Genomic DNA, 27,211 nt, shown 5'->3' with positions numbered 1-27,211 from the left:
GAAAGGCAAAATGTTAATAACAACTTTAAATGAATCCTGTTCCATTTTGATCAGAATTGCACACACATATCGGTGAAGACAAGGAAACAGGACACCACAGAGTGAGAGGTAGTTGGAATATAAATCTGAGTAGGTTTGCTCTCCAAATAATACTTTAAGAAAACTTACTTAAACTAATAGTATTCCAAATACTCCTCACACACATAACACCAGACACCTGCAAACCCTGGACAGCTAAAAAATCCCACACATCCTAAACAAACTAAACTGTTTACCAAAATACACATAATTACATCAGTACAAACAAAACATCTGGCAGAACTCTTTTGTACTTGCCCTTGTATTGATATATCTGTAGGCAAATAGTATCTCCTCAGATTAAAAAGATGAGGACATTGTGAAAGCGGATCTTTCAGAAAGAAAATTTCAATTTTGATACCACACCTGTGTTAGTTTCCAATCAATCCAATTTCAGAAAGTGATCGTAGAGTTACAAATGTTTTAAGTCTTTATTGTGATCAGTTTCTGAATATGGACAAGGATAAGAAAACAAGACAGCTTGTTTAACTTATGGTAGTATAAGTTCTGAGTAATAACAATGATATTCTTCTACCAGATATTTTGTTTTCATTCCGTGAGAGGGGAGATAATCTGCTACTATCACCACTAAATACCAGACACCTGACAAAGGAAACAACAAACATGCATGTCTTGCACTTGACAGAATTTTTTTAATTCTATAATCACTAACTAAACAACAGTCATTGATTTTGTTATTGTCTAAACAATTTCCATTCGAAATTATGTTGAAAAATAGCCACTACATATACAAAAATATGTACAACTTTTGATAAGGGTATTGCTTGTATCCCATAATACACAAAACATATTATCTATATGTTTATGTACATGGTATGATTTGTTTGTTTATTTGTTGTTTAACGCCGCACTCAGCAATATTCCAGCTATATGATGGTGGTCTGTAAATAATTGTGTCTGGACCAGTGATTGACATCATGAGCATAGCTCTGCGCAGTTGGGATACAATGACATGCATCAACCAAGTCAGCAAGCCTGACCATCCAATCCCGTCAGTCGCCTTTTACGGCAAGCATGGGTTGCTGAAGACCTATTCTACCCCACATCTTCACGGGGCGTACATGGTATGAAATATATATTATCCTTATCAAAAGCTGTGAAACGTATACTATGAAACCTTCATAATCCAGACAATACAATTTCCAATGATATCCCCCAGAAGACCAAATATCCCAATTAACCAATCACTGATAAGTAGAGGGCCCTTTAATTAGGAACAGACACCTCAATCTGTAATCGATGAGAAGGCAGAACTGGCCCTGGATTATGGGGCCTCTCTGAATGCCGGTTGAAATGACCATGTGACTAGCATAGAGTCAGGGTCAATGGACCTCGGTCAGCCATCGTACTGAACAATCAATTGGATTGGGTTTCATGCATTCTTCATGGCGATCTAGGCTGTGGGTGTGACTACATGTCAAATGTGGCCTTGATAACAGTTTTCTGGCTCATACAGCTTGTCCTTTGTCAACTGTTTGGTAAAGCCAGTGTGTTGCACTATAGGAACCTATAGGTGTCTGACTGTAACTATTGGAACCAATAGGTGTCTGACTGTAACTATTGGAACCAATAGGTGTTTGACTGTAACTATTGGAACCAAGAGGTGTCTGACTGTAACTACAGAAACCAATAGGCGTCTGACTGTAACTACATGACCAAAGAGGTGTCTGACTGTAACTACAAGAGCCAATAGGTGTCTGACTGTAACTACAGGAGCCAATAGGTGTCTGACTGTAACTACAGGAGCCAATAGGTGTCTGACTGTAACTACAGGAGCCAATAGGTGTCTGACTGTAATACAGGAACCAATAGGTGTCTGACTGTAACTACAGGAACCAAGAGGTGTCTGACTGTAACTACAGGAACCAATTGGTGTCTGACTGTAACTACTGGAACCAATAGGTGTCTGACTGTAACTACAGGAACCAAGAGGTGTCTGACTGTAACTATTGGAACCGAGAGGTGTCTGACTGTAACTACAGGAACCAATAGGTGTCTGACTGTAACTACAGGAACCAATAGGTGTCTGACTGTAACTATTGGAACCAATAGGTGTCTGACTATAACTACAGGAGCCAAAAGGTGTCTGACTGTAACTATTGGAACCAATAGGTGTCTGACTGTAACAATAGGAACCAATAGGTGTCTGACTGTAACTACAGGAACCAATAGATGTCTGACTGTAACTACAGAGAACTTAAATGATAATTAAATGATCAATCATTACAAGCAAACCCTTATTGTTGATAACATTGACTGTTGTCAAATTTTGAATCTGAATCTAACCACATTGTCATGACAACTTTGCTGAAGACATGCAGGTCCATCATCACCACACAATCCTACAGCTATGGTAACAACATGGAACAACCAGCACAGGGGAGACACACATAGCCATATACCACTCACTCTACAACCAAACAGAAGAAAGAACCGGGGACAAAAACTGCATTCACAAAGCCATCTACTAATCAGCAGTTTAGAAGCTTCAGGCAAAATATGTTTGCAGTAATCTCACGTGTAACAGTAAGCAAATTCTAGTGTTCTAAATTATCAAAATTATATCATTCATGCAAAACCTATTTTTTTTCCTTCAAAAAAACAGTATGAGGATGTAAAGGATGAAATTGTATATCTTCTCTTGATGTAGATTTGTTTTTGACAATTCATTATTTCACCCCAACACATCTGCCTTGCAATTTAATTCACAAAGCAGTGTTTAAAAGTTAGTATTAAGAACAGGCACAAATTAACACAGATTCTGGAAGAATTATTTTCAACAAATTCATTGTTTCATCCTGATATTTGAGTTGAAATTTGAGACAGTAGAACAGATTTGATGATTCATTAGGAATACTATTGAGGCATTCAGCCAAAAGTAGACATGTTTTGTTAACATGTGTTAACATATTTTTAGATAACTTGTTTGGCAAGAAAAGGAAGTAATCTATACAAGTTCTAACTAATCTCGTAATCAATACTGTTACTCTACTCAGATCTAAGAACCAATTGCAAACACAAATTATTAGCCATAGAATCAAGTTTAAAATTGAAAAAGGTTTTAACTATTGTTTCAAAAAATCTTTTAAGATATAAAAAACTCCTGTGAACCACTTTCAATATTTGATTAAGACGGGTAATTTTAAAATCGTGTTTAACTACATCATTTAAGAAATATTTTCAATCATTGAGGAAAACTGAATTTTATTTATGAAAATGTCTGTTGTGTAATGTTTTCTAAAATCCTTTCCGAAATCTGCTTTTCTATCGCAGTTGCAGTAAGGCTGACAATAAGGTTTTCCATAAAACTAGTTCCAAGATAGTTGACAGTGAAGAGGACATTGAGGACATCTAAAATATTAGCCATCAATTTATGACTATGATGTAACAGAGGTTGGGTATTTGATGGAAGTATCTACTTTTCTATCCAAGTTGTGAAACTGAATTGTATTCAAATAAACATTGATTTTGTTCAAACAAATGACAATTCCAATGACATTCTCTTTATATTCAAGTTATCTAGTTACAATTTCAAGAATCTAAGTACCTAAAACTTTTTCAGGAAACTAACCTGCTTAATAACTGAATAATACTTCAGAAAAAATGCTTAACATTTCAATTCTCATAAAATGAGAACCTTGGTATTTGACCTGTTTTTAAATTGCCTTGTTTATCATACCTTTAGAAGTAATTAAATTCAATTTATAGTACAGTATTAGACTCTAATGGCTTTGTGAATACACTGCATCCTTTGATATACTAGACTTCCACTAAGCTGGCTGAATACCTTTTGAGAAATCCATTGAGTACGCCATTGCTGTAACAGGTAAAACAAACAAACAGTTATTATGATAGAAAAAATAACAGCAAGTTACTCGTTCGTGTGGCCGGGGCAGGCTGCTCCCTCCTGTTGGTCAAACAGTGAAAACCAGCCCCTGGAATGAAATCAAAAACCACACATCAATTCACGGTCGGTTTGATACCCTAAAAACAAAATCTAACTTCCAATATCAGATATTCATCTTGCTTGGGGTTGGGAAGATAACTTGTTTGAATATGAAATCAAAACTAATCAATTCTGTTCTGTTGTGAACCCTTAAAAAATTGAAGATTTCAACATCAAATATATTTATATTATTTATTTGGGTTTTAGTAGATAATGAATTTGGGTATACCTTGTTACAACCCTTAAAAAAATTACTCTAAGTATTCGCAATATATGATTATTCTTCCTCCAACTTTGTGCGTTTTCTCAAAAACTGCATTTAGTAGAGCCATGGAACGGGTGGGTGGATGTGCACTGCAAATTTCACATTCCAATTCCCTCTCAACAACGACCTCCTGGTTATAACTGACAGGTTTTCTTTAAGTGGCCACTGCTTACATGTCATTTAGCCATTTTTTGTCAATCTTTGTACACAGGTATATCATGGCACAGTGTGACTGGATTAAAGGACTACCCTTCTCAATGCCAATGGAAAAAAATTGAGATTTCATTCAAATTTGGTATTAAGGTACAACCTTTTCAGGACACAACTGAAAAGGTGTTACCATGGCAACATAACTGAACCATCTGATTGGTCACACTATAGATGTCTAATTTCTTTCAAAGATATTTATACATATATATTTGGACACAAAATATTAGTTTATAGGTTGTTTGCTACCATGGCAACGAAATGTAGGCTCCTAACTGTACGATGATAACGGCAGTGGTCCAATTGGTCAAAATGTAGATATTATCTGAATTCTTTCTGAAAGTTTCATGACTGTCCAATAAGTATTATTTCATAGTGATAATCAGAAATGTAATAGAATTATTATCGCCACTTCAATAATTATTGAAAACATTTTAACATCAAAGGTAACCCGGCAACCCTTAATGTTTTTGTTTTTTTATTAATGGTACATGGTACGTATTTTTACATTATTGGTTGTAATACCACCTTTAATTGGAATCTATAAAATCAAAATTAATCAAAGGTTTCCGATTCATATTTACAGTTTTCTCTTTCCAAATGTCACGTTTATGTAATGTCTCAAGAATATTGCAGTAACATTTTCAAAAATATTAATGTAATTAAAAATATAAATATTACTCAAGGCTGTTCTATTTTAGCTGGTGATATTTAGCATTTATTGATACACATATAAATGTTAATATTTATAATAGATTGAATTTCACACAAATGGAGATAAACATGAAATGAAAACTTAGTGTCCTTGATATGAAAGTATCATAAACACCTGATGAATTCTTAATTTTGAAATAATTTGCTAATGACATCGTACCTCAATTATTTGCATTCTCAGTTCTCAATAACGTCACTGATGCGAGTGCTGTGGATCAAGGACAATTACGGCAATATTCCAGAAGTATTAGAGAATTGTATGAGACACCAGGAATTGACTCCACACCTATACCCACTTGGGAACAAAAAACTTGTCCCCAACTGCTTAGTGGCATCTCTATGCAATTCATGTGTTTCAAACAACTGTATATATATATTCATACTTCATCTGTCAAGCTTATTATATTTCTAAAGTATTTTCATCTGAAGAGAACCATTATCATGACGAATTACTGTCTCTGTAAAAACACGCATGGCGAATTGGAACCCATTCAATGATGAAATCGTTGTTTTACGAGCAAGAATTTATCATGTTTACTACATCGAAACTATTGCATGTGTTTTTCACAAAACTATGATGAACTTCAAGATCTTTTTTCCAAAAAAAAACAAACGGTGACAAGAAACATCACAGCACTGATACATCACAAATGACCACAAAGGCTCCACTATTATAACCACTGTGAATAACACAGCCACTCATGTAATATATCATTTGCAACATGGATTAAAAACCTGAGTTATATTCCTGGAAAGGTTGGAATGTCCTTACATCGCTCCCCTTTGGAAGTCCTGATTAATAATATGAGTGTATTGTGGCCAAATAACTCTAGATCCTACAATTATGATGTCAGTGTGATGCCATCAGCCATGATTATCCATCAATTTATGACATTTAGCCAGGGGTGGCACCGTAAATTGTGCCCAGTTAGGTTTTTGCATCACAATCGCTTGTACAGTTCTGCCTCTCTGCATTAAGTTTCTTTATTGGTGACAGGCACTAATTTCTGTTTTAAGCAACAAGTCATCACAAATAAACAGAGACTATCTAATTTTCTTCCCTGTTTGTAATCTGGTCCCAAAAAATGGATATCCTCTGGGAGAAGCAATATTTATTCATCCTGTCATAGTGTCACTGATTATAATGATTGCTAAAGTCAGTCCCAAGTGCTGGGAATTCTGTTGTAGAGATGCCTGGAATCGTAAACGCTATACTTGTTTTGAAATGAACTGCTTGGCCCTGTGGGTATTTCGGGATAGCACAGATCAACAGCATCTTACTGCGACTGAATGGATTGAGTGGTCCAGCTCGGTGATTTGGTTGACTGCTTGTCATCACATCTGGATTGTGGATCATTGCTCATGATATCAATCACTGGATTGTCTACATCAAACGATTATTAACAGGCTGCTGTCATATAGCTGGAATATTCCTGTGTGTGGAGTTAAACATTAGTTGACAACCATGGACTTCCATGCCACTGAACACTGCCAACAACTGGTCATCTCTGCTACAGCATGGACTTCCATGCCACTGAATACTGCCAACAACTGGTCATCTCTGCTACAGCATGGACTTCCATGCCACTGAATACTGCCAACAACTGGTCATCTCTGCTACAGCATGGACTTCCATGCCACTGAATACTGCCAACAACTGGTCATCTCTGCTACAGCATGGACTTCCATGCCACTGAATACTGCCAACAACTGGTCATTTTATCTACAGCATGGACTTCCATGCCACTGAATACTGCCAACAACTGGTCATCTCTGCTACAGCATGGACTTCCATGCCACTGAATACTGCCAACAACTGGTCATCTCTGCTACAGCATGGACTTCCATGCCACTGAATACTGCCAACAACTGGTCATCTCTGCTGCAGCATGGACTTCCATGCCACTGAATACTGCCAACAACTGGTCATCTCTGCTTCAGCATGGACTTCCATGCCACTGAATACTGCCAACAACTGGTCATCTCTGCTACAGCATGGACTTCAGGAGTATTATGTTAGTGCAAATAGTTCACTGAGGTAAGCTATTCTAACAGGTTTGAATCAGTGAGTGAGTGAGTGAGTGAGTGAGTGAGTTTGATTTTATGCCGCTTTTAGCAATATCACTGTATCACTGTACCCATGTCGGGAATCAAACCTGGGTCTTCTACGTGACGAGCAAACGCTATAACCACTAGGCTTCCCCACCGCCCCTTCTTTTTAGTGAGTGAGTGAGTGAGTGAGTGAGTATGGTTTTACGCCACATTTAGCAATATTCCTACAATATCACGGTGGGGACACCAGAATGTACCCATTTGGGGAATCGAACCCGGGTCATTGGCATGACGAGTAAATGTTTTAGCCACTAGGCTACCCCAGCGCCCAAGTGTACAAAGAAACAACCCACACGGACTGACTGACTGCACAGCATAAGGAGACCAGGCCAGACAAAAGGGATGCTGATGTATCAAGGCCTGATGTCCTTTTTCCACAATCAGATATTATCATCATAAGTCAGTGACTAACAACAATAATAACATCATCAATACCGCATTGAACAGTATTCCAGTTATATCACAGCATGTCAGCTCAATATTAGAGGAAAGCCTGACGTGATACAGGTCTGAGACGTTTACCCACGAGCACGGGTATGGTGCTGACAAACCTAGAAACATAATCAGGGCGAATTGGGATTCAAACCCACGATCATTTCTTTTTGGTGCCCTTGGGATGCAACCCTGCACAGCAAGCTGCAGCACCTTACACAACTGGACCATCCTGCACAGCGAGCTGCAGCACCTTACACGACTGGACCATCCTGTACAGCGAGCTGCAGCACCTTACACAACTGGACCATCCTGCACAGCGAGCTGCAGCACCTTACACGACTGGACCATCCTGTACAGCGAGCTGCAGCACCTTACACAACTGGACCATCCTGCACAGCGAGCTGCAGCACCTTACACGACTGGACCATCCTGTACAGCGAGCTGCAGCACCTTACACAACTGGACCATCCTGCACAGCGAGCTGCAGCACCTTACACGACTGGCCCTTCCTGTACAGCTAAATGCCCCCAACACTACTTGAGCTTCTCAGTTAAAATAATACAGGATGTACTCTGCTGCTACCTGTGGAGAAAGTTCTATAAAACACATACCACATTATCAAATGTCTTTCATCTTATTGTGTGCAGTCCTGTTTTGCTTCTGGGGCAGAGGTTCAATTCCCCATGCTAAGCTCCTCACAGCGATAGTCTGTTCGCAGAGCTCTCTATACTATCGCTGCCACGAGTCAAAACTCCCCACTGTGATAGGTGGACCCAACCATGCTTGGAGTTGAACTTGCAACTGAATGACCGTTATGTTTACAAACAAGTGACGACTGTCATGACGCCGAATACACTTACCGCTGATAAATTACTTTCTTTGTTTGTCAATTTGAATTTCTTTTTCATTAAAAGTATCATCTTTAATTGATATAGTAAGAATGTAAGGGAGAAGTTGGTTGATTTTCCGTTAGTCTGCAATCTTGAACCAATCTGATTATTAAAACAACAAAATAAATTCATCTGGAAAACATGGTCAGTCGTAAACCTTTTCAAAATGAAATATGATGGCATTCCCAAAGACATAAACAAAAGTATAAACGTTACTACATATGGGGTTAGAGGGAAAATTTCAAGATTCTTGTAATGGCCGCGCCCACACTAGTGGCAGTGATGTTACCGAGAGTGTAACGAAGGTGTCACGCACTGGGAAGGAGCATGTCCCCATGCTTGCCAAGGGAGACAACTCAAACAATGTCTGACCATGTTGATTGTGCCATTGTGTCCCGATGACTTGAATCGTTAATCAAGCTATCAACCACTAGTTCGCCCATCCAATACGTTATTGCAACCAAAATGTACGTGAATATTGATGACTCCAGCATAAAACAAAAAACACCCACAGACTTGGTGACACCACTATAACAAATGGTTAATGTAACAGCATGACTCATTTCAACCTTGAACACAGTCTATTTTAGAAGTCAATGGTTTGTCAGATTCACAAATTAATGTGATATTCACCAACATAAGTTAGCTACGCGATAAATCACAAAGAACAATGAAGAACAAAGTGTGGTTTATTTCACAATAGTATAATGTTCTATCAATTACGTCACTTCTGGAGATTCGAACATGTGCACAGAAGTTGATGACGTCGTAAATTGGACGATGTTATTTTTTAGAGGGAAGAGTCTAGTGAGTTGTTCCCTATAGATGTAGCTGGGCAATGCAGATAAATGCAATGGCCAAATGATTGCATTCGCAAGTGGGAGAGATATGACAATCTGTATTGGGAGAAAATGTACAGATAATCGACATGAAAATTGTGAGAATATCTGGGAAACACCAAACTTAACCCCCCTGTTCATAAAATGGACTTGCCTGACATTGCCGGTTTCAGATTCTATTTAGGGTGTCTTTACTTACATACGGGTAAATATTTGTAAACCTTGTACATTTTATTAACATCCTTAAAGAGACTGTACATAATGTTGATATCTCAAATATGAAATAAATGATTCTTGGTCGTTGTTTCTTTCTTAAGTTAATTAGATTCTGTACAAATGTACTAGCATCGTGATTCCAATATTGACGTAGCAGTGTATAGATCAACACTCTCATGTCAAGCTGAGATACTTTAACGCATGTCATTACATCAACAGGCAGCAACAGATAAAACCACAGTTCAATTCAATCAGCCTTTGTGACACAACATGGAAACATGGTGCAGAGAGTCATTTTTTTAAAACAATTCTCAAGGACATCCATTGTTGAAAACACACAAACCAAAGGCCATGGAAAGACTGTGAATAATAAATTGTCAATATCAAAATTGAACACATGGAGGTGATGCCTGATGGTGCATCAAATACAACAGAATTATAGATACAGGGCTGGTTACTTGGAGGTGAGATGGTGCATGGGTTAAGATTTTTGGCTGAGCACTAGGTGAGGTGAAATTGGGTTTAACCTCGCGTCCAAGATTATTGCACTTATATAGCGACGTGCATGCATGTGTGTGTGGCTGCTTGTACTAGTCCGGACTGATGCCAATTTATAGCCTGCTAGCTCACTGAGATACCATGCTGCAGTTTAACATGAATACCCCACTCAGACACAGTATACAGACTCCAAGCCGACCAGTCCTTGTTTTAGCCCCTTAATGCCTAGCGTCAGACAGGGTAACAACAAGTACCATCTTTTAATGTCTTTAGGAATGACGCGGCCTGGGATCGAACCCCGGACCTTCCGCTCTCCGGGCGGACGCTCTACCACAAGACCAGGGAGGCGGTCTGGTTGAACACTACATAGTATGAGATGTTAGTGTGACGTGGGAGGAAAGCCTTAAGTGATGAAGATGATAGGCCACAAGTACCCTCGGTTACTTTTGAACAATACTGAGACATGAGAAACATAACATTCTACCATTTCAAGTCCCTGATTTTAAGGCCTACTCTCATGCCCCTAAGAACTTGTCTGTTTGTTGTTTAACGCCGCACGCAGCAATATTCCAGCTATATGACTGCAGTCTGTAAATAATCGAGTCTGGACCAGACAATCCAGTGATCATGAGCATCGATCAACGCAAGCCCTTTAAGTATTTCACATATGCCTCGTCATCGTCTGCTTGTGCTAATTTTGACAAAAAACGGACTGAAGGAGGGCTTTAGCTCCATGATCGGCGGCCATTTGTTGCCGAGGTCTAAACATACATGAGTAAGGCCTGAACTGAGGGACATGGTCAGTCTGTGTGTCTGTGTGTAGTTAGAGGAAGCAGTTACTGATCATAGAGTTGGAGTTTCCAGATGACTAAAGAGCAGTTGGAATATTTACTCAAGTTAGATGATAATTGTTTTGAACAGCACAGCGAATCACAGCGCCTTCGACTATTGGGTCACCCGTGCCCCCCTCTGTGTGTGTGTGTGTGTGTGTGTGTGTGTGTGTGTGTGTGTGTGTGTGTGTGTGTGTGTGTGTGTGAGTGAGTGTGAGAGACACAGAGAGAGAGAGACAGAGAGAGAGAGAAGACAATAAGAATCAGCTTCACAGATTGTTCCCAAACTTGTCAGTGAAAGCGTTTATTTCACATGATTTCACGTTGTTTCAGGCAGTAATGGGCCAGTTTAATCAAAGCATCTTCTGTATAATCAAGTCTTGGTCAGACTGGCCTCGACCCATACCATCAGGGGACAGTGAGTTACAATCACCCAGGACACATCAGATCTTCACCAAAGTTGTTCCAATAAGCTCTTGTTACAGGGAGAGGGACCTGCCCTTCCCAAGAATCCAAAGAGTTTATTTGGGGATAAAGGATATGTTAATTGAGATATATTTTAGTTCATATTCACCAAAAAATGCATGTCAACAAAATTTTAGTTTAAAAAATCATGGTCCATTATTTCTCCACCACTTACTAATTCACATATTCATTCCGCACAGCTTGCTGACATTTCTATGAATTAATGTCATCTTGATCTAACCAAATGAAACTGACACAAAATCCCTGAATGACATATGTCACACACAAAGCCTCATGAATATACACAGAACACACAAGGACACCACACCATCCCATCCATCAGTGACGACATAATCAATTGAATTATCATTACACCAGTGAGCAGAAATACAATATGACACTTCATCTCTGGCCGAGCCCCAGTCGGATGTTGACACGTCATGACACGTCAATCAGGGTGTATACTGTCGGGTGTCGTTATCATGGTCTGAAAGCATTTCGTATTGAAAATGCTTCTAATGGCTTTTGTTGAATCTATAATACCCTTTTCAAGTTGTGCAGTCGAAGGGTACTTAATGTAGAATTGTCAAATTGTTTGTTTAGCTAGACACCTTGGCATAAGCTCATGTGATAAAATACAACCATCGTGCTGCATCAATATCTAGCTAAACACGTGACTGACAGCAACCGAAGTGGATCGACCTACAACAGAAACCATAAAGGACAAATTGTACTTTATATGATAAACTTGAAATCCCAATAATCTACCCCAAGAGGTTATATTTACCATGGTCGACCTTTAGATTGACACACACAACAAAGGCCTGCATAAAGTTGAACGGTAATCATTGGTTGATCAAATTTCATATGTTGAAATGTTCATGACATTTATACTAAATATTCCAATTATTTGTGCTTCATGAAGAAATAATTTCCTCTGGTGGCACTATAGAGGCCCTGCTATTGTAAATATTTTTCACATATACTATACAGTAAACTATGGTTATAACAAACTCAAAGGGACAACTAATTTTAGTTTATAATAACCGTAGTTATAATCGTAATAAGCATATATACAGCATATATACAACAAATGGCAGGGACTAAAAAAATGTTTGTTTTATCAGTCAGTTCGTTATAAGCATGTTCGTTATTAACATAGTTTACTGAAGTTTGATTTCTTGTGAATACAAAAGCAATCTAGTCTCATACACTTCTCACTATATATATAGTGCACCTGATGTGTAACCCTCCCTCCCTGATAATCTAACAGATGCGTATGGTGACTCCTTTCCATGTCTTTTCAATACATCAGTAGGCGTGAATGCTTCCTACAGCAATATTCCACATGTATCCCTGGAGGCTATATTAGACAAAGCTGGGCAAACCAGCTATATATCATGTGCCATGATCCATGATCAGTCAGAACACACATTCTAACCAACCAATCCTCATTTTAGCTGATCTGACAAGCAGAAGATACAGCTGGAGTATTCTGTCTCAGAGATAATACAAAATAGCGCTATAGCCTGCTAGCCAAGCATCCCTTTTGTGGACGTGGAATGTATGAACGCTAGCTGCTGTCCCTGCTCATACAACAAAGCCACAGCCATAACCATTGCCATAGCCACAGCCACAGCCACCACCACAGCCACAGCCACCACCACAGCCACTGCCACAGCCACCACCACAGCCACCACCACAGCCACAGCCACCACCACAGCCACCACCACAGCCACTGCCACAGCCACCACCACAGCCACAGCCACTGCCACAGCCACCACCACAGCCACAGCCACAGCCACAGCCTTAGACACAGACACCATGGGAACATGGCCAAACTATAAAGGTGGAGAAACAGCCAAAATGTCAATGTTGGGACACAGCCAAACTGTCAATGTGGAGACCGGCCAAACTGTCAATATGGGGACACAGCCAAACTGTCAATGTGAGAGCACAGCCAAACTGTCAATGTGGAGACTGGCCAAACTGTCAATATGGGAACACAGCCAAACTGTCAATGTGGGGACACAGCCAAACTGTTAATGTGGGGACACAGCCAAACTGTTAATGTGGGGACACAACCAAACTGTCAATGTGGAGACTGGCCAAACTGTCAATATGGGAACACAGCCAAACTGTCAATGTGGGGACACAGCCAAACTGTTAATGTGGGGACACAGCCAAACTGTTAATGTGGGGACACAGCCAAACTGTCAATGTGGAGACCGGCCAAACTGTCAATGTGGGGACACAGCCAAACTGTCAATGTGGGGACACAGCCAAACTGTCAATGTGAGAGCACAGCCAAACTGTCAATGTGGAGACTGGCCAAACTGTCAATATGGGAACACAGCCAAACTGTCAATGTGGGGACACAGCCAAACTGTTAATGTGGGGACACAGCCAAACTGTTAATGTGGGGACACAGCCAAACTGTCAATGTGGGGACACAGCCAAACTGTTAATGTGGGGACCAGCAAAACTGTCAATGTGGGGACACAGCCAAACTGTCAATGTGGAGACACAGCCAAACTGTCAATGTGGGGACCAGCCAAACTGTCAATGTGGAGACTGGCCAAACTGTCAATATGGGAACACAGCCAAACTGTCAATGTGGGGACACAGCCAAACTGTTAATGTGGGGACACAGCCAAACTGTCAATGTGGGGACACAGCCAAACTGTTAATGTGGAGACACAGCCAAACTGTCAATGTGGGGACACAGCCAAACTGTTAATGTGGGGACACAGCCAAACTGTCAATGTGGGGACACAGCCAAACTGTCAATGTGGGGACACAGCCAAACTGTTAATGTGGGGACACAGCCAAACTGTTAATGTGGGGACACAGCCAAACTGTTAATGTGGGGACACAGCCAAACTGTTAATGTGGGGACACAGCCAAACTGTCAATGTGGAGACTGGCCAAACTGTCAATATGGGAACACAGCCAAACTGTCAATGTGGGGACACAGCCAAACTGTTAATGTGGGGACACAGCCAAACTGTTAATGTGGGGACACAGCCAAACTGTCAATGTGGGGACCAGCCAAACTGTCAATGTGGGGACAAAGCCAAACTGTCAATGTGGAGACACAGCCAAACTGTCAATGTGGGGACCAGCCAAACTGTCAATGTGGAGACTGGCCAAACTGTCAATATGGGAACACAGCCAAACTGTCAATGTGGGGACACAGCCAAACTGTCAATGTGGGGACACAGCCAAACTGTTAATGTGGAGACACAGCCAAACTGTCAATGTGGGGACACAGCCAAACTGTTAATGTGGGGACACAGCCAAACTGTTAATGTGGGGACACAGCCAAACTGTCAATGTGGGGACCAGCCAAACTGTCAATGTGGGGACAAAGCCAAACTGTCAATGTTGAGACCGGCCAAACTATCAATGAGGAGACAGGCCAAACTGTCAATGTGGGGACACAGCCAAACTGTCAATGTGGGGACCAGCCAAACTATCAATGTGGGGACCGGCCAAACTATCAATGTGGAGACCGGCCAAACTGTCAATGTGGAGACACAGCCAAACTGTCAATGTGGGGACAAAGCCAAACTGTCAATGTGGGGACACAGCCAAACTGTCAATGTGGGGACCAGCCAAACTGTCAATGTGGAGACACAGCCAAACTGTCAATGTGGGGACACAGCCAAACTGTTAATGTGGGGACACAGCCAAACTGTCAATGTGGGGACACAGCCAAACTGTTAATGTGGAGACACAGCCAAACTGTCAATGTGGGGACACAGCCAAACTGTTAATGTGGGGACACAGCCAAACTGTCAATGTGGGGACACAGCCAAACTGTCAATGTGGGGACCAGCCAAACTGTCAATGTGGAGACACAGCCAAACTGTCAATGTGGGGACACAGCCAAACTTGTCACCATGGAGACAAAGCCCAACTGTTGAACACAAAACTTGGCAAGCTATGTGAGCAACAACTGCCCGACTCCAACACACCATTACCAGGTTGACTTGTACATGTGATAGTAGAAATGAAGGCACACGTCACTTCCTAGCACAGGCCACTTCAAGATGATTTATCAGTCAAAAGGACCATATGATTAATTCTTCCGATGGTTAATATGAAAACTATGAGGCAGGTGGCCTGATCCCCAAGCTCTGATGTCTTCCAGCACTATCATCTCGTTACCTTTATGTACTTGTACCTCCGCACTGATCCAGCTCAATAAGGAGTCTACAACACAGTTATTTATTGACTGACTGATTGCTTTTGTACTTGGAATATCGACCATCACATTTTCATGATAATTCTATTGTGAGTCTTGAAGTAGCATGTTGGTGTTCAACAATGCGTCTTCATCATTATTAGAAACATGATTCATCACAAGAATATTTTCAGTGTCAACATGTGGGAGGGTAGAATTGCATCACAATAGCGGCACTACTTGCATGTAATACCTATCTATCATACGGCCAACCCGACAGAAGAAATCTGTCATCGTTCACAATGCAGATTTGTTGATTATTAATATATTCTTTGTCATTTCTCACAAAAGACCAGCTCACATTATTTGTCAATAACATTTGAGCACAAAGTAGAGCCACCAATTCAAGGGGTAAAAAGTTCAATTACGACAAACAAATGGTAATGGATTCTAACATCATCGAGCTTATTCAAACATCGCTGCTTCCGATATCCCGAAGGTGGAAACCACACAACTCAACAAGCCCGGGCAAGGGAATGTATCAAGTGCACGTATCATATTGATTAATTTCTCTATTACTGTATGTGATATCAACCGTTTCCACGTGTCCGTGCAATATCGCAACCCTCATATCAATAGACACTATAAACATTAGTCGAACCATTCAACATGATGGGGAGATATGGTTCAGCCATAGTTGAAGGGTCATCGTGAGTTTACATGATTGTCTACCAGTTTTACTATCACCAGCAATATCCATGTCCAATTAAGAAACTGCAGTACGATGTCCCACGACAGATTTGGTAATAAATCATCATGATTACAATGTAGTGCTTCATTTCCAAGCCTGACATGTTTATGTCTAGATCAATCTGACCATCAGTTAATCATTCACAATGATACAAATTGTTTGGCTTAAGGATACAGAACAAACCAAATACATATCCAAATTACCCAGTCTTGTTATGAGTGAGTGAGTATGGTTTTACGCCGCTTTTAGCAATATTCCAGCAATATCACGTCCGGGGAGACCAGAGTGAGTTAGTGAGTGAGTATGGTTTTACGCCGCTTTTAGCAATATTCCAGCAACATCACGGCGGGGGACACCAGAAACGGGCTTCACACATTGTACCCATGTAGGGAATCGAACCCGGGTCTTCGGCGTGATGAGCGAACGCTTTAACCATTAGGCCACCCGACCGCCCCAGTCTTGTATGAAGCATATATATACAATCAGTGCATCCTATGTTTTACAATCTATGCCATGTACTCTATGCCATGAACTCTATGCCATGAACTCTATGCCATGAACTTTATGCCATGAACTCTATGCCATGAACTCTATGCCATGTACCCTATGCCATGAACTCTATGCCATGAACTCTATGCCATGAACTTTATGCCATGAACTCTATGCCATGTACCCTATGCCATGAACTCTATGGCATGTACTCTATGCCATGAACTTTATGCCATGTACTCTATGGCATGAACTCTATGCCATGAACTCTATGCCATGAACTCTATGCCATGTACTCTATGCCATGAACTCTATGCCATGTACTCTATGGCATGTACCCTATGCCATGTACCCTGTGCCATGAACTCTATGCCATGAACCCTATGCCATGAACTCTACGCCATGAACTCTATGCCATGTACTCTATGCCATGAACTCTATGCCATGAACTCTACGGCATGTACCCAATGCCATGTACTCTATGCCATGAACTCTATGCCAGGTAAGACTTCTGATCATATCCCTCACTCCAAATACATAATTAAAAGGATTGAGCGGTAATGCATACATACATAACTTTTGGAGGTGGGATATGGGTGGAAGTCTTACCCTATGCCTTGCACTGTACTGGATATCATCACCCAATACATTACCCACTAGACCTGTTTCACAAAGCAATCCTAGCTGTTTGACTGTTGGAAGCATGGAAGTTATGACATTATAGACCTCAGAAATGTACCCATTACTCAGCACCATCCATGCACCCTAATCTGTATCCTTCACACAATCTGCACCAGCCCCCCCTCCCCACCTACCTTGCACCCTACAGTGGGTGCACACCGTGTCTGAGGACCGTGACAAAGTTACACACTTTAAAAACTCTGCTGTGCCATCCCCTAAGAAATTACCTCAAAACTTTCTTTGACTGCCAATTTTATCTTTGGTTTTGGCATAAAATCAATACTTGCATGACATTCATTGCATTACCGACATATAGATTACTTGAAAGCCATTTCCCTGATGGTCAAGGTTAAGACTTTGATTTCTTCCTGGAATGAATGACCCTGAAGGGCAAATCTGTTGAAAAAATAATCAATTTTTTAACAAGAGTGTAACACCATACATTTGGAATTTTGGGGGGATACCTAAATTTGCTTGAATTTGACAACTGATTCTGAAGAAGCTGTAGTAAGTCCTTAAGCCTGCAGACGGTTGATGCAGTGCTTCTACAGCCTCATCTCACATCTTCACAGTCCACTTGCAGCCAGTCTAGACGTTGTAATTAGAGTGTAAATTGAGTCACTGTAATTAGAGGAGCCAGATAAAACATAGATAAAACCAGGTATTGCAGCTAGCAGCCAGTCTTAAAGACGGATCAAAAATCTTCCTTGAAAGACAAGCTTCACTCATGATTTGTCTGAACAATAATACATTCTTTCATTATAAATATACATCCTTCAATAGGTAGGCAGTCAACTGAAGAAACTTCATCACTGCAACTGAACAGTAACTTCTGATTGAATGAGTCTTGTATTGCCAGCAGTCGGCAATGTTTCTTATATAACAAAAGAACAAGCTTGACTGACTACAAGAGTTCTGATTTAAACAAGGGTAGGATGACACACAGTCAGCAATATTCCAGCCATATCACTATGACACAGCTTATCACGTTGATAAAGCAATATTCCAGCCAAATAACAGGGACACAGCAATATTCAAGCCATATCACAGTGACATAGCAATATTCCAGCTTTATCACAGCAATATAGCAATATTCAAGCTATATCACTGTGACATTATGAGCAATATTCAAGCTTTATCACAGCAATATTGCAGCCATATCACAGCGACACAGCAATATTCCAGCCATATCAAAGCAATATTGCAGCCATATCACAGCGACACAGCAATATTGCAGCCATATCACAGCGACACAGCAATATTCCAGCCATATCACAGCGACACAGCAATATTCCAGCCATATCACGGGGACACAGCAATATTCCAGCCATATCACAGCGACACAGCAATATTCCAGCCATATCACAGTGACACAGCAATATTCCAGCCATATCATGGGTACACAGCAATATTCCAGCCATATCACAGGGACACAGCAATATTCCAGCCATATCACAGCGACACAGCAATATTCCAGTTTTATCACAGGGACTCTGTAAATAATCATGTCTGGGCCAGGAAAACCAGAGATTGACTGAGCCATGAGTTAAACACTGGTGGTGTAGGATGACACACAATCAGCAGAGTCATCCCTTGTGACCACTAAGGATCCTCATCTAACCTGCTCTTTCAGAAAGCATTGGATGCTGGGGATGTATTTCGCCCCTGAATCCCAACATCTGATTGATGAAGAGCTCGTGGCCAGATGATCATGTTCAAACCCTTGATCGAAGCATTTCGACGATGATGTTGTCATAGGAAACACCAAATGACATCCATGTAAAACATCCATTCTAAATCACAGCCATTCCAGATGAAGATGCACATCAAGAAAGATGAGATCTGGGGTCTTTTTTTCAAAATAATTTCAGCCAGATAAAAGCTTCTATCACTGTGCAGGTTGATTTCAACCAATTTCCATTGATGCTATTAGCTTAGACAGGAGCCACTGCAGATACTATTGAATTTCTCTGTTAAATAATCCCATCTGTAGACCTCTGTCAACTTGGGGCCATGAAATAAGTGTTTTCCTCAGAGGCACAAGACTTGATATGGAGACATGGAACGAAATGTTTGAACAAGACAGAGTCCAGCTGATGTCAAAGTACAGACATGCTCTTTGATAAAAATTTGATTCCTGGATTGAAGCTAAGGAAGCTAGATCAACAGACACATAAAGAGATTGTAAAGAGCGACCAAGGAAACCGAAATTTCTTTGTCTAATTACATCAATGACTTTCAGGAAATATTCCAGCGGAATGGTAACATCAGAGACGAAACCTTGTCACGAGAGAGAAATATTCCTGCGCATGTTATTGTTGATGGAATGTAATTTGAAAAATGCATAAATTATACATTTTGTAGCTATATGGGTTCAAATGTTATGAGGTGAGGTGAAATGGGGTTTAACGTCGCGTCCAAGATTATTGCACTCATATAGCGACATGCATGCACGTGTATGTGTGTGGCTGCTTGTACTAGTCCGGACTGATGCCGATTTATAGTGCTAGCACACTGAGATACCATGCTGTAGTTTAACATGAATACCCCACTCAGACACAGTATACTGACTCCGAGCCGAACAATCCTTGTTTTAACCCCTTAATGCCGAGCGCCAGACAGGGTAACAACAAGTACCATCTTTTAACGTCTTTTGGTATGACGCGGCTGGGGATCGAACCCCGGACCTTCCACTCTCCGGGCAGACGCTCTACCATAAGACCACGGAGGCGGTCTCAAACGTTATGAAAATATATAAATTGTGTTGCTGAACTAACTTTTTTTTAAACATCAAAGGCTTGCAGAAAAATGAAAATATAGAGTCTCTACACGACTGTCATCTGTCATACTACATGAATCCAGGTTTGTCAGACAGCCATCTTGGGGCCTTAGATAGTAGTTAATACTAAGAAAAAGCACCCTCGAAAAAAAAGGCTGCATAAAAATATTGAAATGTTTCATTAGGCTAATGCTTCATGAGGGAGAAAATTGTTTGGAAAAAAATACCATTGAAGCATGAACTGAAGGCAACTGAGGTCAGATTTTGTTCCCTCCTATTGAGCTTTGGTTGTGACAAAAACACTAACTGTCGACAGTGACCCCTTAACCAGACTCAAGATAAAAGTGTTCATGAACGGTTGGCAAACACTGTTGATATATGACAATGCAGGAAATGGAACATTTACTTTCTTTCAGAAAAAGAAGACACACAGGTTTATGTGTTGCCCTTCTGCCAAAAAAACATTTCCTTTTTGTAGCATACAGACTATAATAAACAAGTCTTCATTGTGACAAGTGAATGCACTATCCATGCAACACTTCACCACCGAAAACCATTATGAAAATCAATACAATCTAGGACAGAAACACAAAAGCAAGGACAATATGTACAATTTCCACATCTTTATCTTAAATGTCAGTCTCATAATCACACATTACATCACTCAAATCTCACATTACATCCGTCAAATGGTCCGTAAGCTCAAATACCATCACATACAACACCCAGCACAAGACTGAGTAACAAAATCAGCATGGCACTAGCGCCAATAAACCAAATTGAAGCCACAAATGAAATGAGTTGTAAGCAGTCAGCATGGTACAAGACATTTCAACAAGCTCCTCACAGCGATAGTACGTTCCCGGAGCTCTCTATACTATCGCTGCCACCAGTCAAAACTCCCCACTGTGAATAGATGGCCACAACCATGCTTGGAGTTGAACTCGCAACCGAATGACCGTTATGTTTACAAACAAGTGACGACTGTCGTGACGCCGAATACACTTATCGCTGCTAAATTACTTTCTTCGTTTGTCAATTTGAATTTCTGTTTCATTAAAACTATCGTGTTATTGATATAGTAAGAATGTAAGGGAGAAGTTGGTTGATTTTCCGTTAGTCTGCAATCTCGAACCAATCTGATTATCAAAACAACAAAGTAAATTCATCTGGAAAACATGGTCAGTCGTAAACCTTTTCAAATTGAAATATGATGGCACTCCCAAAGACATAAACAAAAGTATAAACGTTACTACATATGGGGTTTGAGGGCAAATTTCAAGATTCTTGTAATGGCCGCGCCCACACTGGTGGCAGCGATGTTACCGAGAGTGTAACGAAGGTGTCACGCGCTGGGAAGGAGCTTGGCATTTCAAGAGCACATTGAACAATGGTAATCTCCCGGCCAGCATGGCACACAGCACCCCAGATTGTAATACAGTCAAAACCAATTTTCACCCCACTCCAATGCAGGGAAATTGCATTATATTTCTGCATCCCTGCCATTGTGGCGTTGTGGACCAGCATTCCGGGTCAGGGGATAAGTCCTAGCAAAAAGATAAATTGTTTCAAAGCATTAAGCTAGACCACCGAAAATTAGAATTGGAATTGGGTTCCGGAGTATACAGAACAATCATTTGGTACGGTAATGGCCAGAACCTGCCACACATTACCTAAGTTACAAAAACAATTGACCAACAATAGAATTAGAAGCTTGGTCTATCTGCCACTGATTAAGGGTGTCCTCGCAATCAGACTCAATAATTGAGAGGAGCCAGCCAGCCTCAACTGAATGGGGAGTGCTTTTTGTGTGTTAATGAAAGGAGAAATCCGAAGATCCTCGACAGACTGACACCAGTCAAAACAACGTCTTTAGACGATTTGGCCAATTAGTAAATAGCTGTATCAAACTGGCATACCTCTAGAGAAACAGAGGATAAATGTTAATAAGTATTGTATTGGCTTCTTGAATGGTTTTGGATAGACTTTTGGCATTATACAAAGTGAGAGTCTCTATTTGTTCTTACACAGTGAGTGATGTGGGCTTAACACTGCTTTGCAAATTGGTTGTCAGTTATATGCACGTCGGCTTCATGTGAAGGTAAAGGCCAATAGTTCTTGAATAGTTTTTGATGGACTTTTGGCATTATACAAAGTGAGAGAGCCTCTATCTATTCTTATATAGTGAGTGATGTGGGCTTAACACTGCTTTGAACATTGTGTCAGTTATATGCATGTCGGCTTCAGATGCAGGTGAAGGCCCTAGATATTCAAGACAAAGGTTCACCATTTCTGTGACACTGATACAGGTGCTGACAGACCTGGCGTCATTATTGAGGTAAATCTGGATTCAAACAAATGAGCAGCAGATCCTGGACTGGCTAAGGGATGCAACTCTGCATAGCGAATTGAAGCACCTGAGAAAACTGGGCTACCAGTGACGCAAGTTTATTGTTTACCATGAGCACAGGTATGAATGGTGTACATAAACCAAGTAGCATAATTACTACATGGTTGAGATTCAAACCAGGACTAGCTACACTCAGCAACCTACACTGCACAGTAGGATGTGGTTTTCAACCACTGGGCTACCTGTACCCACCTTATCATAATATAAGACAGCGTAACAACACTTCATCAATCATAATGAATCATGCTTAGAAAGTTTCATATTATATTTCCAGTACTGAGATTAATCTGTAATAAATCAGAACCTCATTTAGTTACAAAGCAACTGATTACAAGAGACTTGAACTAGTAGAAATCCACTTGTAGATCTTAGATTCATGGTGAAATCTATTCATTCTTCGTCAATAGCTGTACAGTGTGTTGGATAAAACATCTCTGCTTATAATACACATTCATTTCAACATCCAGTGTGTGGAGTTCTCCCCACAAAGCCGTCAATTTATGTCGAATATTTCATACCCTAACACCATGTTTCCCTCTGGGAAGGCCACGGTAGCCATATTGTCTATGATTCTAAAGATTGATTGTCACTTTACTGAATCATCCTTATATACTTCTGGCTTTTTTGTTTTGAACATCACTCAGTTTTGCCATTACCAATACAACAGTTTCCACACCTTGCCGCGTTTCTGACACTGTCTGCGATATACTAGTATATTTATGAACAGAAGAGTCATCAGGAAACATAACCTCCACCTATTCAGTCTTACAGTGTTATGATTTGTATGTAATTGTTTTGCAATATCGCTGATATTTGACATCAGCTGTATGATATACGTATTATTTATCATATAATTTTGACAAAATGTGCTGAAATGCATTTTCAGCTGCTTCTAGTTACAATGGGGGCGCCAACATACTGCGTAAGTTGCCTAATGCTGATACACTATGTGACTATCTGGTCATATCAGCATGGACTTGTACAGGATATTTATCCCTGTATTATATGACTGTATTAAATGGCTGCAAAGCTGGCTAATTGTAATACTTTATCAAACTTCCCTTTCACAAACTTCTTCTAATTAATATTTAACACAACATTGTTTGTTTGTTTGTTGTTTAAAGTCACACTCGGCAATATTCAAGTAATATGATGGCAGTTTGTAAGCCAGACATTACCATTATCGATATTTTGAGCAACAACCCATGCCGCCGGGGTTCAAAGACACGCAATCAGCCAGGTCTCCGAGCCTGTCCACGCGATCAAATTAATCGCCTCTCGCAGCCAGCATATAGGTAGATAGAATTAGTCCCTAACCTAGACTTCACAATACAAGTGTGGCAATACCTAACCTCAAAACACATGGATAATGTGTTACTCTCATACTTTCTACATAATCCTATCATCAACATTATAACTTTTCTGTATTTACAAATACAATGACATTTGTAAGACATAAATTCAAAATATTCTTCTAAAAAACAACCCTGTTCAGCAAGCTCAAATAAAAACATTTTGCATTGGACAAAATGTATGGCAGTTAATCAGTGTATCAAAAAATTATTAGATCCCTTCCTTCCAGAAATAATGCAAATATAAATATTACTCTCATTAATAGCAGTGAGCTATTGCTGCTCTGTAAATTAATACCCTGTATACACATATGGAATGAAAAGATCATATTAATACTTGGTAAATATTATTCCCTCCTAAAATAAACCATTAATATGCACATATTCCATATGATATTAGAATATTCTTTGACTAAAAAATAATCATGTTATTTTTTCACATCAATATTGCAAACACTGTACTTTTCACTCAAATGTCATCCCATACTCACTAGTCACATGCACACATTTCCTTAAATGTCTAATGTCCAGTAGACTAACGCTTAGTCTCTGAAAATATATGATTTTGATAGAAACAAATATCTCCATTTAAATTGAAAAGGAGCCAATGTGAGATGTGGAAAATCTAGACTTGCTTCATTTCGGACTATAGCATTATGTACAGTATGGGCTGGGCGGAAGAATGTGGTTCAGGGACTGTGAGACATGACTGCATGTCCAGCCACACAACAACACAGTGTTGTGATACAGCATCATCCACACAACACAGTGTTGTGTCATACAACTTCATCCACATAACACAGTGTTGCGATACAGCTTCATCCACACAACACAGTGTTGTGTCATACAACTTCATCCACACAACACAGTGTTGTGTCATACAACTTCATCCACACAACACAGTGTTGCGATACATCATCATCCACACAACACAGTGTTGCGATACAGCTTCATCCACACAACAACACAGTGTTGTGTCATACAGCTTCATCCACACAATAACACAGTGTTGTCATACAGCTTCATCTACACAACAACACAGTGTTGTCATACAGCTTCATCCACACAACAGTGTTGTGTCATACAGCTTCATCCACACAACAACACAGTGTTGTGTCATACAGCTTCATCCACACATTAACACAGTGTTGTGTCATACAGCTTCATCCACACAACAACACAGTATTGTGTCATACAGCTTCATCCACACAACACAGTGTTGTGTCATACAGCTTCATCCACACAACGCAGTGTTGTGTCATACAGCTTCATCCAAACAACAGTGTTGTGTCATACAGCTTCATCCACACAACACAGTGTTGTGTCATACAGCTTCATCCACACAACAGTGTTGTGATACAGCTTCATCCACACAACAACACAGTGTTGTCATACAGCTTCATCCACACAACAACACAGTGTTGTCATACAGCTTCATCTACACAACACAGTGTTGTGATACAGCATCATCCACACAACACAGTGTTGTGATACAGCTTCATCCACACAACAGTGTTGTCATACAGCTTCATCCACACAACAACACAGTGTTGTGTCATACAGCTTCATCCACACAACACAGTGTTGTGATACAGCTTCATCCACACAACACAGTGTTGTGTCATACAACTTCATCCACACAACACAGTGTTGTGTCATACAGCTTCATCCACACAACACAGTGTTGTCATACAGCTTCATCCACACAACAACACAGTGTTGTCATACAGCTTCATCCACACAACAACACAGTGTTGTCATACAGCTTCATCCACACAACGCAGTGTTGTGATACAGCATCATCCACACAACACAGTGTTGTGATACAGCTTCATCCACACAACAGTGTTGTGATACAGCTTCATCCACACAACAACACAGTGTTGTGATACAGCATCATCCACACAACACAGTGTTGTGTCATACAACTTCATCCACACAACACAGTGTTGCGATACATCATCATCCACACAACACAGTGTTGCGATACAGCTTCATCCACACAACAACACAGTGTTGTGTCATACAGCTTCATCCACACAACAACACAGTGTTGTGTCACACAGCTTCATCCACACAACAACACAGTGTTGTGTCATACAGCTTCATCCAAACAACAGTGTTGTGTCATACAGCTTCATCCAAACAACAGTGTTGTGTCATACAGCTTCATCCACACAACACAGTGTTGTGTCATAAACTTCATCCACACAACACAGTGTTGTCATACAGCTTCATCCACACAACAGTGTTGTGTCATACAGCTTCATCCACACAACGCAGTGTTGTGTCATACAGCTTCATCCAAACAACAGTGTTGTGTCATACAGCTTCATCCACACAACACAGTGTTGTGTCATACAGCTTCATCCACACAACAGTGTTGTGATACAGCTTCATCCACACAACAACACAGTGTTGTCATACAGCTTCATCCACACAACAACACAGTGTTGTCATACAGCTTCATCTACACAACACAGTGTTGTGATACAGCATCATCCACACAACACAGTGTTGTGATACAGCTTCATCCACACAACAGTGTTGTCATACAGCTTCATCCACACAACAACACAGTGTTGTGTCATACAGCTTCATCCACACAACACAGTGTTGTGATACAGCTTCATCCACACAACACAGTGTTGTGTCATACAACTTCATCCACACAACACAGTGTTGTGTCATACAGCTTCATCCACACAACACAGTGTTGTCATACAGCTTCATCCACACAACAACACAGTGTTGTCATACAGCTTCATCCACACAACAACACAGTGTTGTCATACAGCTTCATCCACACAACGCAGTGTTGTGATACAGCATCATCCACACAACACAGTGTTGTGATACAGCTTCATCCACACAACAGTGTTGTGATACAGCTTCATCCACACAACAACACAGTGTTGTGATACAGCATCATCCACACAACACAGTGTTGTGTCATACAACTTCATCCACACAACACAGTGTTGCGATACATCATCATCCACACAACACAGTGTTGCGATACAGCTTCATCCACACAACAACAC

General features: G+C 40.5%; 1 protein-coding gene across 10 annotated transcripts in view; it reads right to left on the bottom strand.

The window, feature by feature from the left end:
* The window catches only part of LOC139473564 (synaptotagmin-7-like), a 422,936-nt gene that overhangs the window by 32,403 nt on the left and 363,322 nt on the right, over window positions 1-27,211 (bottom strand). For 7 of the 10 annotated variants that reach the window (XM_071256214.1, XM_071256213.1, XM_071256219.1 and 4 more), the window contains one exon: window positions 3,887-3,916. The exons of 1 other annotated variant lie outside the window; for it this stretch is intronic. In XM_071256214.1, the coding sequence (XP_071112315.1) occupies window positions 3,887-3,916 (30 nt within the window). Of the gene's footprint in view, window positions 1-3,886; window positions 3,917-3,974; window positions 4,035-27,211 lie in introns of all 10 variants that reach the window. 2 more of the 10 variants (XM_071256220.1, XM_071256221.1) reach the window with 1 other exon arrangement.

The sequence above is a fragment of the Haliotis cracherodii genome, unplaced genomic scaffold, assembly GCF_022045235.1.
Source record: "Haliotis cracherodii isolate W230 unplaced genomic scaffold, xgHalCrac1.p SCAF_3, whole genome shotgun sequence".
NCBI classification, from domain to species: Eukaryota; Metazoa; Mollusca; class Gastropoda; order Lepetellida; family Haliotidae; genus Haliotis; species Haliotis cracherodii.
The sequence above is the reverse complement of the archived record's forward strand: the minus strand, read 5'-3'. Positions and strand labels throughout refer to the sequence as shown.